We start from the raw sequence: 13,759 nt of genomic DNA on the forward strand, positions 1-13,759 counted from the left end.
CGCGCGCTGTCGCATGAGGTGGTGTTCGTGTGATTCTTAGGAGTTTTTGACTACGTAGGAGCATTCGAGATTAGTTAGGCTTGACACTGTTTGCAGTTTTGGTTCCCACCATGGCCTCAAACAAGCAAACTGCGGAGGTCTCGTTCGTGAACAAGTATCCCACTCTGGTGGATTGGGCCGCTGGTGGTACGGCTGCTGGTATTTCTAAGACCCTTGTTGCCCCCATAGAGCGCGTAAAGATGCTTCTCCAGACTCAGGACTCCAATCCCGACATCCAGTCGGGTAAGGTTGCTCGCTACACCGGTATTGGCAACTGCTTCAGTCGAGTTGCCAGCGAGCAAGGCTTCTGGACGCTCTGGCGCGGTAACATGGCCAACGTTATCCGTTACTTCCCCACACAAGCCTTCAACTTCGCCTTCAAGGATACCTTCAAGCGGATGTTCCCCAAGTACGACCCCAAGACGGAGTTTTGGCCATTCTTTGCTACCAACCTCGCTTCCGGTGGCATGGCTGGTGCGGCCTCGTTGTGCATCGTTTACCCCCTGGATTTTGCTCGTACTCGTCTCGCTGCTGACGTGGGTAAGGGCGCCGATAGAGAGTTCACCGGCCTCTGGAACTGCCTCTCGAAGACTGCTACCCGCACTGGCTTCGGTTCGCTCTATCAAGGGTTCGGTGTGTCGGTACAGGGGATCATCGTCTACCGTGGTGCCTACTTCGGGTTATACGACTCCGCTAAGGGAGCCCTGTTCGAAGACGAGAAGAAGGCAAGCATAGTATTCAAGTGGATGGTTGCCCAGACAGTCACCGCGGCCTCTGGTGTCGTCTCCTATCCCTTTGACACAGTCCGTAGACGAATGATGATGATGGCTGGTCGTAAGGGCGGTGATGCTATTCAGTACACCGGCACCCTCGACTGCTGGAGCAAGGTCTACCAACAGGAGGGGTTGAATGGCTTCTTCAAGGGCGCTTTCTCTAACGTGCTCCGTGGTGCTGGTGCCGCACTAGTACTCGTGATGTACGACGAAGTCAAGAAGGTTATTTATGCTTAAGTGTGTATTTCTGTCGGTCCGTCGCCGCGAAGTCGCCAATCGAAGGTGTAATCAACACTGAAGATGCTTCGGGGTGGTGGTAACGTGAATGTGAGTGAAATGCCCTCTGTTGTGTTCCTAGTAGAGCTCACCTCGATCGATCGGAGTGCACTCCTACGGTGGTCTACCGTCGGTAGGATTTCCGCCGTACTCAGCCATCCGCGATCTACATTGTAGATTATACAATCTCAGTGAGATTGTTGCACTATCAGATTATCTCACCTTCGTCCGGATATACATGTAGAACGACCGCGGGTGGACATAGGCTTATGATTGTTCCTCTAAGTAAACTGAATTAATTACTCGAATGGTGGATCGATTCGTATGGTTCAGATCTAAAATGAGCTTTTCATTTTTGTATTACGATGACATGAAACTGCTTACACCGCAAAAGAAACGTCGGAAAAGCGGCATTTGCATCCCTCTCGTCGATTATATTCGTAATCCATCAGAGAAAAATTGGTACGGTCTTTTGACCGAGTAAGGCCCTACTTGTAGATGGTAACATATTCAATGAGGAAAATGGCGTAGTCTAGCGGTTCACCTACGAGGCGACCGTTAAAAATATCTTGCGTCGAAAGAAGGTTCCAGGAAGGTTCCGAGGAATCGTCCAGGAACCTATAATGTCCCCGGGAGGGGAACTCTTTTCGAATTATTTACATGGCTAGGAACACATTCTTCGATCAGTTTCCCATGTGAACGTCCTGACATTAGGAACATTTTTAACACTGCTACTAGACTATAGGTAACGCTATTTCCTGAAATTAAATGGATCCCTGTACCTCTTCCAACCCCGGCATCTATGAAATTACTTTCCCCTGTTTATTGGAATCTTACACAGTATAACTTCGAACCCCAACCACACTGAAAACAACTCAGCGAGAAGTATGAAATGTTGTCACGTTTCAACATCTGCGCAGGGCGGTAAGCTCATATATGAACGACACCCTATAATTATCTTCGAAAAGAAGAGCTAATGAATAATTGACACCCATCATTTGGAAAAATGGACTAACCGTAAATAATCTTTTTCACTTCATCATACAGCACAAGTACCAGTGCGGCACCAGCACCGCGGAGCACGTTGGAGAAAGCGCCCTTGAAGAAGCCATTCACACCCTCCTGTTGGTAGACCTTACTCCAGCAGTCGAGGGTGCCGGTGTACTGAATAGCATCACCGCCCTTACGACCAGCCATCATCATCATTCGTCTACGGACTGTGTCAAAGGGATAGGAGATGACACCAGAGGCCGCGGTGACAGTCTGGGCAACTATGAACTTGAGGATGATATTAGCATTCTTCTCATCAGCAAAAATGACGCTTTTCACTGAGTCGTACAACCCGAAGTAGGCACCACGGTAGACGATGATCCCCTGTACCGACACACCGAATCCTTGATAGAGCGAACCAAAGCCAGTGCGGGTAGCAGTTCTCGAGAGGCAGTTCCAGAGGCCGGTGAACTCTCTATCGGCGCCCTTACCCACGTCAGCGGCGAGACGAGTACGAGCGAAGTCCAGGGGGTAAACGATGCACAAAGAGGCCGCACCAGCCATGCCACCCGAAGCGACATTAGCTGCGAAGAAGGACCAAAACTCCGTCTTGGGGTCGTACTTGGGGAACATCCGCTTGAAGGTATCCTTAAAGGCGAAGTTGAAGGCTTGTGTGGGGAAGTAACGGATAACGTTGGCCATGTTACCGCGCCAGAGCGTCCAGAAGCCCTGCTCGCTGGCAACTCGGCTGAAGCAGTTGGCAATACCGGTGTAGCGAGCAACCTTACCCGACTGAATGTCGGGATTGGAGTCCTGAGTCTGGAGAAGCATCTTTACACGCTCTATGGGGGCAACAAGGGTCTTAGAAATACCAGCAGCCGTACCACCAGCGGCCCAATCCACCAGAATGGGATACTTGTTCACGAACGAGACCTCCGCAGTTTGCTTTGATTCGGCAGGCATGTAGAAAAAATACTATGCTGTTGGGAACGTTGATGAAACGCTCGAGAGCGTCGCCGCCAACGAAAGCCAGTTCAGCGACTTCGGAGCATGACCTTTATCAATAGCAATTCCTGAATCCTATGAACTGATGTGTGGCCGAGCCTCCTAACCACAATGACAGTACCGTGAGCACCAACTTGCTCGAGTGCTGGGATGTTTAGCTCCTACATTAATGGCGACCGCCAACCGTTGCGCTTGCGTGCAAGTCACTTAGTGTCGGCGTACGCTCCCCACAACTCAGGAGGGCATCTTGAAGCTCCACAAAGGTACGCTTGGCATACTTTGGTTTACTCCAAAATATCTGTCGACCTCGAATTCGAGAATAGAATGTTCTGGCGGCAAGTAGCGGAAATTATACTTTTCTAGGGAGTCTGAGGAGCATGGTGGACTTCGTGTAGTCGGGGTAAGCACATCCAAGGTAGATACGAAGTCACGAGAGATGCATCACACAATCGGCCGTTTCCAAATGCCGCTCTTTGAAAAACCGTTGGTTATTCGTGTTGAAATGCACTGTTTCCATAGACACCCGGGACAGCCAACATATCGCTTTATGGAACGTTGAGGGGCCAGATTGCGGTCTATATTCCTTCTCGGAGTTATCATTACAAACCAGGTTGGCCCTGTGGCGCAACGGTAGCGCATCTGACTCCAGATCAGAAGGTAGTCCGTTCGAATCGGGCCGGGGTCACATCTCTAACTTTATGACCAGCGGGTGTACATAAAGGGGTACCTATATGAAGAAGCTCTTCACCTTCGAGTGACCACTCGAGCATGGGTAACACCCATAACAACCGGGATTGTGGAGGATCTCCCGTCGAACCCTCAAAATAATTAATTATAAGCTTAGCCCTTATTCACCAACTTGACTGTTGGTATTGGATTCACCTCACGGTATGATTCTCACCTGTATTCAGTTTTACCTCGGACCATTCAAAATATCGACGGGCGATGCTCAAAATTCGAAACTTTGCAGCCCTCATTTGAACTCCAGATCTAACTTGATTTGCCTTCACACGAACGTGGTTTCCTAGCTTTTGTGGACAGCCGACCACACATGAAGTGGATTTATGAACAAGGTTAGCTTCAGGGATGCTCAGCCTAGGAACTAATACACTCACTAAGTCTGTACCGCGCGATTGAGATCTCAAATATACAGTGATAGCAGCGCACTCAGGAACAAAACTCACAATGCCGATGGGTGGAATATCTGCTTCGTCAAGAGCTGCTGTAAATACCATCAATAATGGTACAAAACAAAGCATCACGATCGCCGAGTTCCACGCAGTTGTCGATGCTGCCTTTCCTCACGCTTCTCGTAGGCTTGCCTCTGCATGTGCCGTATCATGCTCACGAAACCATTGGTTCGCTGTGGAGTCAGCGAGTGACCCAAACCATAGTGCTCGACGAGTTCTTCGCCATCAACCGACAGGATTTCCTGAAAGAAACAATGAGAGAGTGACTTTCTCCTTCAGCTACTCCACCTCTGGTGTTTTCCCGTTGAACTTTGACGTCAGCAGTTTTGCCAGGCCACGTGTTAAGGGCGAATCTTTGGCCAACACACTGTAATGAAGATGCTGTTGAGGTTGATATGAAGCTTCCTCGTGGTCGTCTGGTCTTTCTTGCATCCAATTACATGCTACATAAACTCTACTCACACAGCCAGGAACACGGTCGTCTTCAGTGTAATGGTAATTACTATTATCATCGTTCTCACGACCCAACCATAGCAATTGGCGGTAAAGTTGAGCGGACGATGATGCCACCGACAGTGGAGCTTGAGGATACCGGAGATTTTTCCTCACATACGAACAAACGTTTATTATAGCGACGAGGAACATCATTAACAATGGCAGCGGAAGCCTCGACCGTCGTCGCCTTGGACTCGCTTCGCATGTTCTAGTCAAATCTTCGGCATCGGCTCTTCTGGACGAACGTAACGCAGGCATACATTACTACTGTTAATCTCAAGCAACTATCATCATAAACTGAGCCCATTCCTATGGACTGACGACTAAATTTATAATGGTCAACGAAAGTGAAATATCAGTAATCTTGAAATCTTGGATTTCCCTAACGCTACTGCGCAATTCACTGGGCCTGTTTCACAAGGATACTTAATTTAAGGCGCCTTAAAGTTAGGAGCAACTTAAGGAGTTACTTAAGGTATACTTAAGGCGTTACTTAAGTTTAAGGCGCAATTTGCTCCTATGAAATAGGCCCACTTTTGGTAGATTTCACGACTGTATTCAGTAGAGTTTCACCCGTTTTACGCGAAGTGGCGTAATACTTTGTGAAAAACCCGATATTCATGCTTTGCAGAGTAGTCGTGGAATATATTTCTTCACTAGTGTTTTTCATATCACTAGGGTGGAATTCCTCTGCATTTCAGAGTTCTGATTCTACTATCACGATCTGTATACACTTCTCTTTTTTCCCAGCACCAAATTGATCATTGCAGTTATTCGTTAACGCTATCTTCGACCGTCCGTCTAGAACCCCTCTCGAAATTCGATAGCATCGACGATGATGAAAAGCGATGAAGTTGATGGACCTCAAACGTATCAGCTATCCGCAGTTACTCTAAACTAGTCGTTCATCAGATCCTCGAATCAAGTATCACATTTCATGCTGATGCTACGGCAACGACCACCACTGGTGATTACGATTAAGTATTGGTGCGGTAGGCTGGTTGATAATACAATTTTCTCGTAAGTTCGAGCTCAAGGTCAACTTTTTTTGTCAATTTTTCTATCAGAATTGTCACTTCAATCTTCACCATATATGCATTGTTTGGTGACGACATACGAGTAAGCTCCACATCACATACTGCTGATCCTACCTTCGACGTCCTCACCAGCATATCGTTATTCATTTTCACTGTCGAGGTAAGTATTTCCTTTTCTCTTCTTATTGTATCCATTTTTTCGCTATCGTTCGCTCAGGTCCTAGCAGCATCTATTGGTAAAGACGATTACCTATGGTCATTTTTCTTTTTCTTGGACGTACTTTCAACGGCATCCCTTATATTGGACCTAACCTTCGTAGCAGAAGCTCTCTTCAGTGGTGGTGACAGTAGCACTGGCGAAGCTAGAGTAGCTAGGGCCGGTAGAGCTAGTCGAGCAGGGACGAAGGCTGGAAGGGTCGTTAGGATCATACGTTTGATACGTTTGTTGAGGATCATCAAGTTGTACAAGGCCGCACTTGGGAGGAAAAACAAGCAGGAGAAGCTCAGGAGAGCCTCGGTTTTGTCGTTGGAATCAGCTGATAGTAGTGGAGTTAAATCTGACGAAAGGAGAAGGAGTTCTGATGGGGACGTTTTATCGGTGGAGGAAAATGAGGGTAGCGACGATCAAAGTAGAGTTGGAAAGAAGTTGTCGGAGTTGACCACGAGAAAGGTAAGTTTATGCAACTTTTACGTTATCAAATAGATTTTCTGTCAAGGTCATATTGCTGGTCTTGGCGATGTTGTTTTTGATACCACAATTTGAGGTTACTGGTCATTTCCAGGAGATGGAAAGCAGTCCGCAGTAAGGCTTATAGCGGACCTAATCCGTATCTTACTCGGTCAACCTCAAGATACGCCATTGATAGTATCCATCGTACTTGGAGTCAGTACGTTGATGCTTGTGCTGAAGTAGCGGCGGGTGTAACGAACGATACCAAAACTAGAGATATTCTGAGGTAGATATAACGGGGAAAAATTATTGTCAAACTTTTACGATTTTTTCAGGGAGGGGTATGAGAGAGAAATTATCCGATTTTTGTATTTTCATAATCCCCACAGCGCCGAGGAGGCGTGTCCGAAAGGCGACTACTGTATTGGTCACGAGTAGGTTGAATCGGTAATCATGATTAGTGTTTAGTGATGATGAAGGTACCGTCAGTTTTACTACTGGCTGGGCTATGAACATACGGGAGGCTTGGAAGATCCTTGTTTGAAGTGGTGGTTGTGAATAGTGATGTTTATGTGATTCCCTGTGTGCTCTCAGCCGACCGCAGCTGACCATGTTGGGCGTTGAAGGGAATTCGACGAGTGGTGTTGTTGGTGTGATTGATCCTAGTGATGGTATGGACGATTTTATTCTAAGTGAGTAGTTCGGAATTGAAAATTGGTGGTGTTGTGGTATTAGATACCGGAAATATTCCGACATATACGTACGATAAACTGATTTCGAGTTGGAATTATCGATGTGGAAATAGCAGTGGTATATTGCTCGATTTCGAAGATGATGATGAGAAGCATTGTCCCGACATCTACTTGAGGTTTACGGAAAGAGTGCGGTATGTGCCTCTTATAAGAGTTGATGCTAATGAGGAAAAAGAGAATACGACACAATTCAATTTTGAGATAGTCATGGACCAAAGGTCTTATACGAAGGCTTCGGCGATATTGAGTATTATACAAACAATTTTCGTATGTTTTTTACTAGGTAGGAATTGGAAAACTGCTATGGGGAATTTGTATTGTTTTTGTTTTATGGTAGGCGGCGGAGCGATGCTTTTTTCGAAGGACGCGAATGATTTGGTGTTGCGGCCGATCGAGAGAATGGCGAGTAAAATGGACAAGCTGAGATTGTGAGAGAATCAGGGAGTGTGAAGTGGCGAGGGTGTGGTATGGTGATCAGGAATCCTCTGTATGCGACGAAATTGGAAGATGATGAACATAAAAAAGAAGAGGCGGAAAAGGAGAAACTGCGAGATGAGGTAGCTAAGGCGAAGAATCCAGTGGCACGCTGGAGGGTTCGGAGGAAAATGATGCAATTATCACAAAAAGGAGGAGGCAGGTAATGATGGAGAAATGTCCTATCCGGGGATCGAACCGGGGACCTATGCAAAATTCGTTGATGGAGTCCATGGACGTGGACTCAGTGTGCTCCGCCTCTTCGTCGCGAGGGCCTAGTAGTAGTGGTAGTAGTATTAGTATTAGTAGTAGTAGTAGTAGTAGTGGTAGTAATAGTAGTAGTAGTAGTAGTAGAAGTAGAAGTAGTGATATGAAAAACACTACTGAAAAACCTATTTCGCAACTCACTGCATATCACCGCGAATATCTGGTTTTTTCACAGAGTATTTCAAAACCACTTCACGTTAAACGCGTTAAACTGCGATGTTCTCACTTCAGAGGGGAGCCCTTGGAAACGGTCGTTTTGGAGAAGACTATCATCAAAATCGGGGGCTTGTTGGCCGTGGGATTCGGCGAGGCTGGAACTGAGATCATCGGGCATAACATCCGAGGTAATTTTCTATACAGTGCGGGAATATATGCAATTCGTGGTTAACTACAAAAATGAGGAAATTTTGTGGAAAATTTTGGAGATTATCGTGGATTCTTGTGCACTATTTTCCAAAATCGTGTGTAAATTTTTATGATTTAGTGAGAAAAAGCACGAGCTCAGTTGTGGAAATCAAACACATATTTTTACACTCTTACTATGATAATCTTTCGAGAGGGATAATTATCGTCATCATAGAGGTGGACATGTGTACTCGCGCAAATGTTTGGAAAATTTTGAGCATGGCAGTTGATAGTAAGCGTACTGTGCTGTTGTTGTTCATGCGTGCTCTTGGAGCGCATGAGTGTTATGGTATTGAGATTGAGTAGTATGATCTTCTTACTGAATATTTGACTTTTTCCGACTGTTTGTATCAGGGGGTTCGGCTGCGGTTGATCCGATGGTCGCGGGTTCCCGGGTGGAGGCGATAATTGGTTTCTGCGATATACGCCAGTTCAATATTGCTACGGAAGTGCTGCAGGATAAGATTATGATATTCGTCAACCAGGTAGTGGGGGAATTTATGGTAATTTCGGCAGAAAAAATAAATTTTTGAGGCGGAAAATTGAAATGATTGGTTATCGAATTGCATCTTCAACTAGTCTTAACTTCGAATGTTTCTCAGAAGGCATTGTAATGGAGTCTTTAGTAGAGCGCGTTAGCAGGCATGATTTACTGTTCGAAAAGTCATGGCATTTTTGTGCTATACCTTTTCACTTTCAAATTCAGCAAGTGCGAGAACAAATTAGAAAAATGAAATTTGAATTTAGTAGGATGAAAAATTTTTCACGGAATGCGAGTTCCAATTCGGAATGAAAGTTGGATTTTTGGTATGTTGAGTGTTGTTGGATAATTTCGCTTATTGTCTTAGTACATACAGACTTGATCAGCCCTGATTCTAACTTATACTTCACAGTTACAATGCTAGCACTTGGCTAGATATCTTAGCAAAAACACGAATGGGGACGACTTGATAGGGACAACAATCACACAAGAATGTTCACATTCGTAGACCGTTCGAAAATGAGCTTTCGTTGATCGAAATTGGCCTTTTGTACGATCGAATTTGAAGTTTTTTCCGAATTCATAAGTTTCATTCACGAATTTGAACTCTCATTTCGAGCGATGCACGAAAATCGAACTTTCATTCTGTGAAAAACTATCAAAATCGTAAATTTCGTTTCTATAGTTTGTTCTTCCACGTGCTGTATTTGATATTGAAAAAGTGCAGCGTATGCTACGACTGATGATAGCTGTAGATAAAACAGGAGTAGAACTGTGAGGACTGTTGTGATCATCAGATTGGTGAGATCGTACACGGTATTGTCGATGAATATCACGGAAGTGCTAATAGGAATCTTGGGGAAGCATTTTTAATGATATGGCGTTTACCTTGTGCTGAATCGGAAGAGGAAAATGCGAAAGTGAAAAAAAAGAGGGAAAAATTAGCGGATATGGCGGTTATGTCGTTTGTGAAAATATTGGTTGCTATAAATAAATCACCAGTGCTTGCTGAGTACCGTCATCATCCAGGCTTATCAGAAAGAGTAGAAGGTGAATATAGGGTGACCATGGGATTTGGAATGCACGTTGGATGGGCAATCGAAGGCGCGATTGGGTCGGAGTTCAAAATTGATGCAAGTTACTTGTCGCCAAATGTGAACACAGCGAGTCGATTGGCTGCAGCGACTAAACAGTACAGGACGAACATATTGTGTTCGGAAGCGCTAATGAAGGGAATGTGTTCGGAAGGAATGGAAAAGTACAGTAGAGTGATTGATAATGTTACAGTGAAAGGCTCGGAGGTTCCGGTGAGGTTACATACTATTGATGTTGATTATAAGGCATTGGAAGTGGCTGATGCGGAGTCGTGGGATATGCGGCGTAGAAGTGTTGGATCCCGATCGAATAGTATTGAGAGAAATACTGTCTTTGGGAGCTCTTTTTTTCTGAGTAGAAACGGTACGTTTGTGGATCACAACGGACGGTTTTTAGACGTTTTGAAGAAAAAGACGAAAAGGAGTACGATGCGACGACGGGGGAGTCTGTCTGATAGGCTGATTAATAAGTCGAAACTGAGAAGAATGAGAGAAAAGGTGAAAGCGAGGAAATGGCAAGATAAATATGTTATCGCTGATGCTTGGGTAAAAGATGAAGATCTTGTTTCGGTGCGGAAAATTTTCACTGAAGAGTTCTTGAGGAAATTTGGCGAGGCATATAAAAATTACGAGAGTGGGAAGTGGGAAAGTACAGCCGAGATTCTGAGCGAAATTAAGGACACGTTGGGGTATGAGGACGGTCCGAGTGCGGTGCTATTGGAGTTCATAAAATCATACGGATGTATACCACCGAAGGACTGGAAGGGCTATCGTGCTCTTACTCAGAAGTAGTGTTATTCATGATCATCGCTATGACTGTTGTTGATGAGAGGTTGTTGTTGAGTTGACAGTTAGGGAAGTAGTTTGTGGGGAAAAGCACGACTTGAACTTTGGAGGCTGGTCTAGTCATAACCCTCAAGGGTGAGCCCAAAGATTCATTTCATATCGATAGTTGTTGAGCGCGTGGTAAATCGTAACAACTCGATGGATCAATAGTTTGAAATTTAGTTGCCGAACGATAATGCAACAGATAAGTTGAATGTAACAAAAACTATCTGGGGCCTATTTCACGAGCTCTCATAAGGAGCAAAAATTGTAAGGTACCTTACGGTTTCATGGCAAGTCGCTTTCACATCCTCACGATTTGTGGGGTTGGCGTAAGGTAAGGTGGCATAAGGCTCCTCACCGTAAGGCTCCTTACCCTAAAAGGTGCAAGGAGGGCCTCCTCATGTAAGGCGATTTCATAGGAGGCATTTTTGGCCCCCTCCTTGCGATCCTTACGTAAGGTGCCGTAAGACTGCTCGGGGAGTACTTTACGCACCTTATCGCACCCTCCTTACCATTTTATGCGAGCTTCGCTCCGCTTATTCCCGATAGCCCGCACGTCTCACCCGCGGATGATCTATCCCTGAACCGTGCATTTTTACGGCATATTCGACTTGGCGTATAACGAATATCGACAACGGCCGATTGTTCACAAATAAGCTAATGATAGTGTTGTTGAGTTTGTGGTAAAAATAACCATACCCTCATTTTCGGATTCTGACCTGGATATCTTCGTACCTTTATTAGAAGAGTGGGCAGAGACCTTATTCACGAAGGTAAACAACACCATTACTGTATCGTACAAGGGGCAATATCACAGTGTTCATTCAAGCTTTCCACGTTCACAGTAGTAGTAGTTGTACGGGTTAGGGCAAATGGCTTACAGTAGCTCTTTCGAGAGAGCTCTGTTGAAGCACTGTGTCGATTTTGATATGCGCGTCGGTATGGGTTTAGATGCTCCTCATGCTCCTTATTGGGGACCACGAGGTGCACCTTAAATTTAGGAGCATAAGGAGCATGAGGTGGAGCTGTAGTGAAAGCGCCTCGCGTAAGGTGTAAGGCTCCTTTCTCCTTGCTCCTAAATTCAAGGTGCACCTTAAGGAGCGTTTCTTGTGAAATAGGCCCCTGAATCCTAGCGAGGGAGGAGAATGATCAGCTACCAAGATTACATCGAACGCTTAATGAAGTATAGAACGAGCCAGATTGACAGGTGGCGATTCTGAAGTTCCGCAAATAGTGTCGCAGAAATGTGAGCGAAATAGAGATACGAGGCCAATAAGAAGAGTCTGGAATTCAAGTATCGTCAAAGTCTCGAATCGGTTGGTGATGGTGGCGAGGCTGATATTCATCCTCGCCTTTATTCTGTGAAGAGTTCTTCTTAGAATAACCTCCTCAATCGCATTTACGTGAACTCAGAAAGCATCAGAGATAAAGAAACAATTGATACACAAAAGCCATGAAATCATTTACGTTCTGTTATCCAATCCTTGATGTCATCGAAAGGTCTTCTCGACATGGCCGCTGGCTGGCCTCCGAAAATCACATGTGTGTATCTACAAATACACTTATCATTCGACTGTTATGATACGACAACTTACTTTTCCCCCGTATCCTGGTCGGTGTCGTAAATTTTTATGCTCTTATCATCGCTGGAACACCGTCGAAAAAGTTCCTCTGAACTTCCACATGAGGTGACTTCATCGTGTTTGCCGTGCAATATCTGAAACAAAAGTTCCAAGGTCACGGCATATTTCACCCACTTACCAAAACGGGCGTTTTAAGATCCTCCATATGGTCGCAAATCCAATCTTGAGCTGCAAGTACCGCGAGGGCTGTTCCCAGTCGAGGCTTGCTGGGGTACAGCAACTTGTTATTCTCACCTGTAGATCTCATCACCGAGGGAATCGACAGGGAGTTGCTTACGTGCAAAATCGGTAAAAGTCTTATCAACAAAACACTTGTCGAGAATGTCTTTTGTCGGAGTAATCGGCGCTTTGGGCATCCATGAACCGATCTTCCGGAAAGTTATCTCTGAGAAAAAACAGAGTCAGTTGGGGTAGAGGGCGCGAGCGTACCGATAATTTTCGGAGGTTTTATCGCCTCGTCCACCTTCACCATGGGACTGACTAGAATCGCTCCGTCGAAAATCTCGGGCCTGTGAAATACAAAATTGACCGAATTCGTGACACAAAAACTAACCTCCGCATGGCTGAGTGACAGACCAAACCTCCCCCTAAAGATACTCCCCAAGCGAACATAGGCAGCTTCGTCTTGACGGCATCTTCTAATTGCTTTTGGAAAGGCTTAGCGACCTGAACGGCAGACCGGACATACGCATCTACAAAACATCCTTCATTTTTTACAGGAGGTCATACACAGTAGTGTATGAAAAATAACACTAACGATGATAACAGCATAATAGTCATTTTACTATGTGAAACTCACAGCAAAGTATTCCCGATGAGAAGTTCGTACTATGAATGAAAGCATAGTGTAGACAATGGTATCAGTCCCTACCTTATCTATGAACTGTTCTGTTGACTGAATGTGATCTTCCCAAGAGGGAATGTAACTGGGAAAGTCACAATGCATGAAATTTATGACAAATGAAAGCAGCTTACCACCAGAGACCGTCACTCCTACCGCACGCCGGCTGATCAAAGAGAATAACAACTGCCTTGTTAGAGTGACGAAGGACTCTGAGGAAAATACAATCGATGCCTTCACGTTGGACCGGTCAACTTGGCGTGATTGTGCATGAGGAAATCGGAGTGATCAGCGTAACCGTGGTAGCCGATGAGGATGCAAGTTGGATCTACCCCCTTGGGCAAGTGATAGATACGATACCTGCCCACCAAGTAAGATACAGAATAGGTCCACCAGACAAGATCCGACCATAGCTCGATATCTTCGCCGTTCTGCTTCACTGTGACCATACCGGTTTCTTCCCAGCACCCCTTTTCGTCGTCATCGTTGAGGAGAGGCT

The 13,759-nt window shown here is 45.4% G+C and overlaps 5 protein-coding genes and 1 non-coding gene across 6 annotated transcripts in view; 4 read left to right on the plus strand and 2 right to left on the minus strand.

Annotated features, from left to right (window-relative positions):
• Window positions 1–110: 110 nt before the first annotated feature.
• Window positions 111–1,049, plus strand: Pmar_PMAR011544 (ADP/ATP carrier, putative; the record flags this gene model as incomplete). Its single annotated transcript, XM_002773657.1, has 1 exon — window positions 111–1,049. One exon carries the CDS (start codon window positions 111–113, stop codon window positions 1,047–1,049), a length of 939 nt encoding a protein of 312 aa, XP_002773703.1.
• Window positions 1,050–1,974: 925 nt separating this feature from the next.
• On the minus strand, window positions 1,975–3,060 carry Pmar_PMAR011545 (ADP/ATP carrier, putative). The gene has a single exon (XM_002773658.1). The coding sequence runs from the start codon at window positions 3,039–3,041 to the stop codon at window positions 2,100–2,102; it is 942 nt and encodes a 313-aa protein (XP_002773704.1). The 5' UTR covers window positions 3,042–3,060; the 3' UTR covers window positions 1,975–2,099.
• A 636-nt stretch (window positions 3,061–3,696) lies between these two features.
• On the plus strand, window positions 3,697–3,768 carry Pmar_PMAR011546. The gene has a single exon. It is a non-coding gene; the product is annotated as a tRNA-Trp (tRNA).
• A 1,937-nt stretch (window positions 3,769–5,705) lies between these two features.
• Pmar_PMAR011547 (conserved hypothetical protein) lies at window positions 5,706–10,740 on the plus strand (the record flags this gene model as incomplete). The annotated part of the gene is made up of 10 exons (XM_002773659.1): window positions 5,706–5,749; window positions 5,836–5,965; window positions 6,023–6,475; window positions 6,522–6,607; window positions 7,173–7,510; window positions 7,565–7,655; window positions 8,146–8,312; window positions 8,728–8,858; window positions 9,652–10,234; window positions 10,346–10,740. 10 exons carry the CDS (start codon window positions 5,706–5,708, stop codon window positions 10,738–10,740), a joined length of 2,418 nt encoding a protein of 805 aa, XP_002773705.1.
• Window positions 10,741–12,235: 1,495 nt separating this feature from the next.
• On the minus strand, window positions 12,236–13,365 carry Pmar_PMAR011548 (Monoglyceride lipase, putative; the record flags this gene model as incomplete). The annotated part of the gene is made up of 7 exons (XM_002773660.1): window positions 12,236–12,326; window positions 12,372–12,493; window positions 12,538–12,653; window positions 12,697–12,804; window positions 12,849–12,928; window positions 12,973–13,085; window positions 13,291–13,365. 7 exons carry the CDS (start codon window positions 13,363–13,365, stop codon window positions 12,236–12,238), a joined length of 705 nt encoding a protein of 234 aa, XP_002773706.1.
• A 125-nt stretch (window positions 13,366–13,490) lies between these two features.
• Window positions 13,491–13,759, plus strand: part of Pmar_PMAR011549 (hypothetical protein) — a gene marked incomplete at both ends in the record, with an annotated part of 503 nt that continues 234 nt past the window's right edge. The window contains 2 exons of the mRNA XM_002773661.1: window positions 13,491–13,581; window positions 13,726–13,759. The exon at window positions 13,726–13,759 is cut by the window's right edge and continues 4 nt beyond it. Coding sequence (XP_002773707.1) covers window positions 13,491–13,581; window positions 13,726–13,759 — 125 coding nt within the window. The remainder of the gene's footprint in view (window positions 13,582–13,725) is intronic.

This window comes from Perkinsus marinus (genome assembly GCF_000006405.1).
Source record: "Perkinsus marinus ATCC 50983 genomic scaffold scf_1104296958712, whole genome shotgun sequence".
Classification (NCBI taxonomy): domain Eukaryota; phylum Perkinsozoa; order Perkinsida; family Perkinsidae; genus Perkinsus; species Perkinsus marinus.

What these genes read in the sequence shown, in the direction of transcription:
- Pmar_PMAR011545 (XM_002773658.1), bottom strand. Translation starts at nt 3,041, where the DNA reads ATGCCTGCCGAATCAAAGCAAACTGCGGAGGTCTCGTTCGTGAACAAG.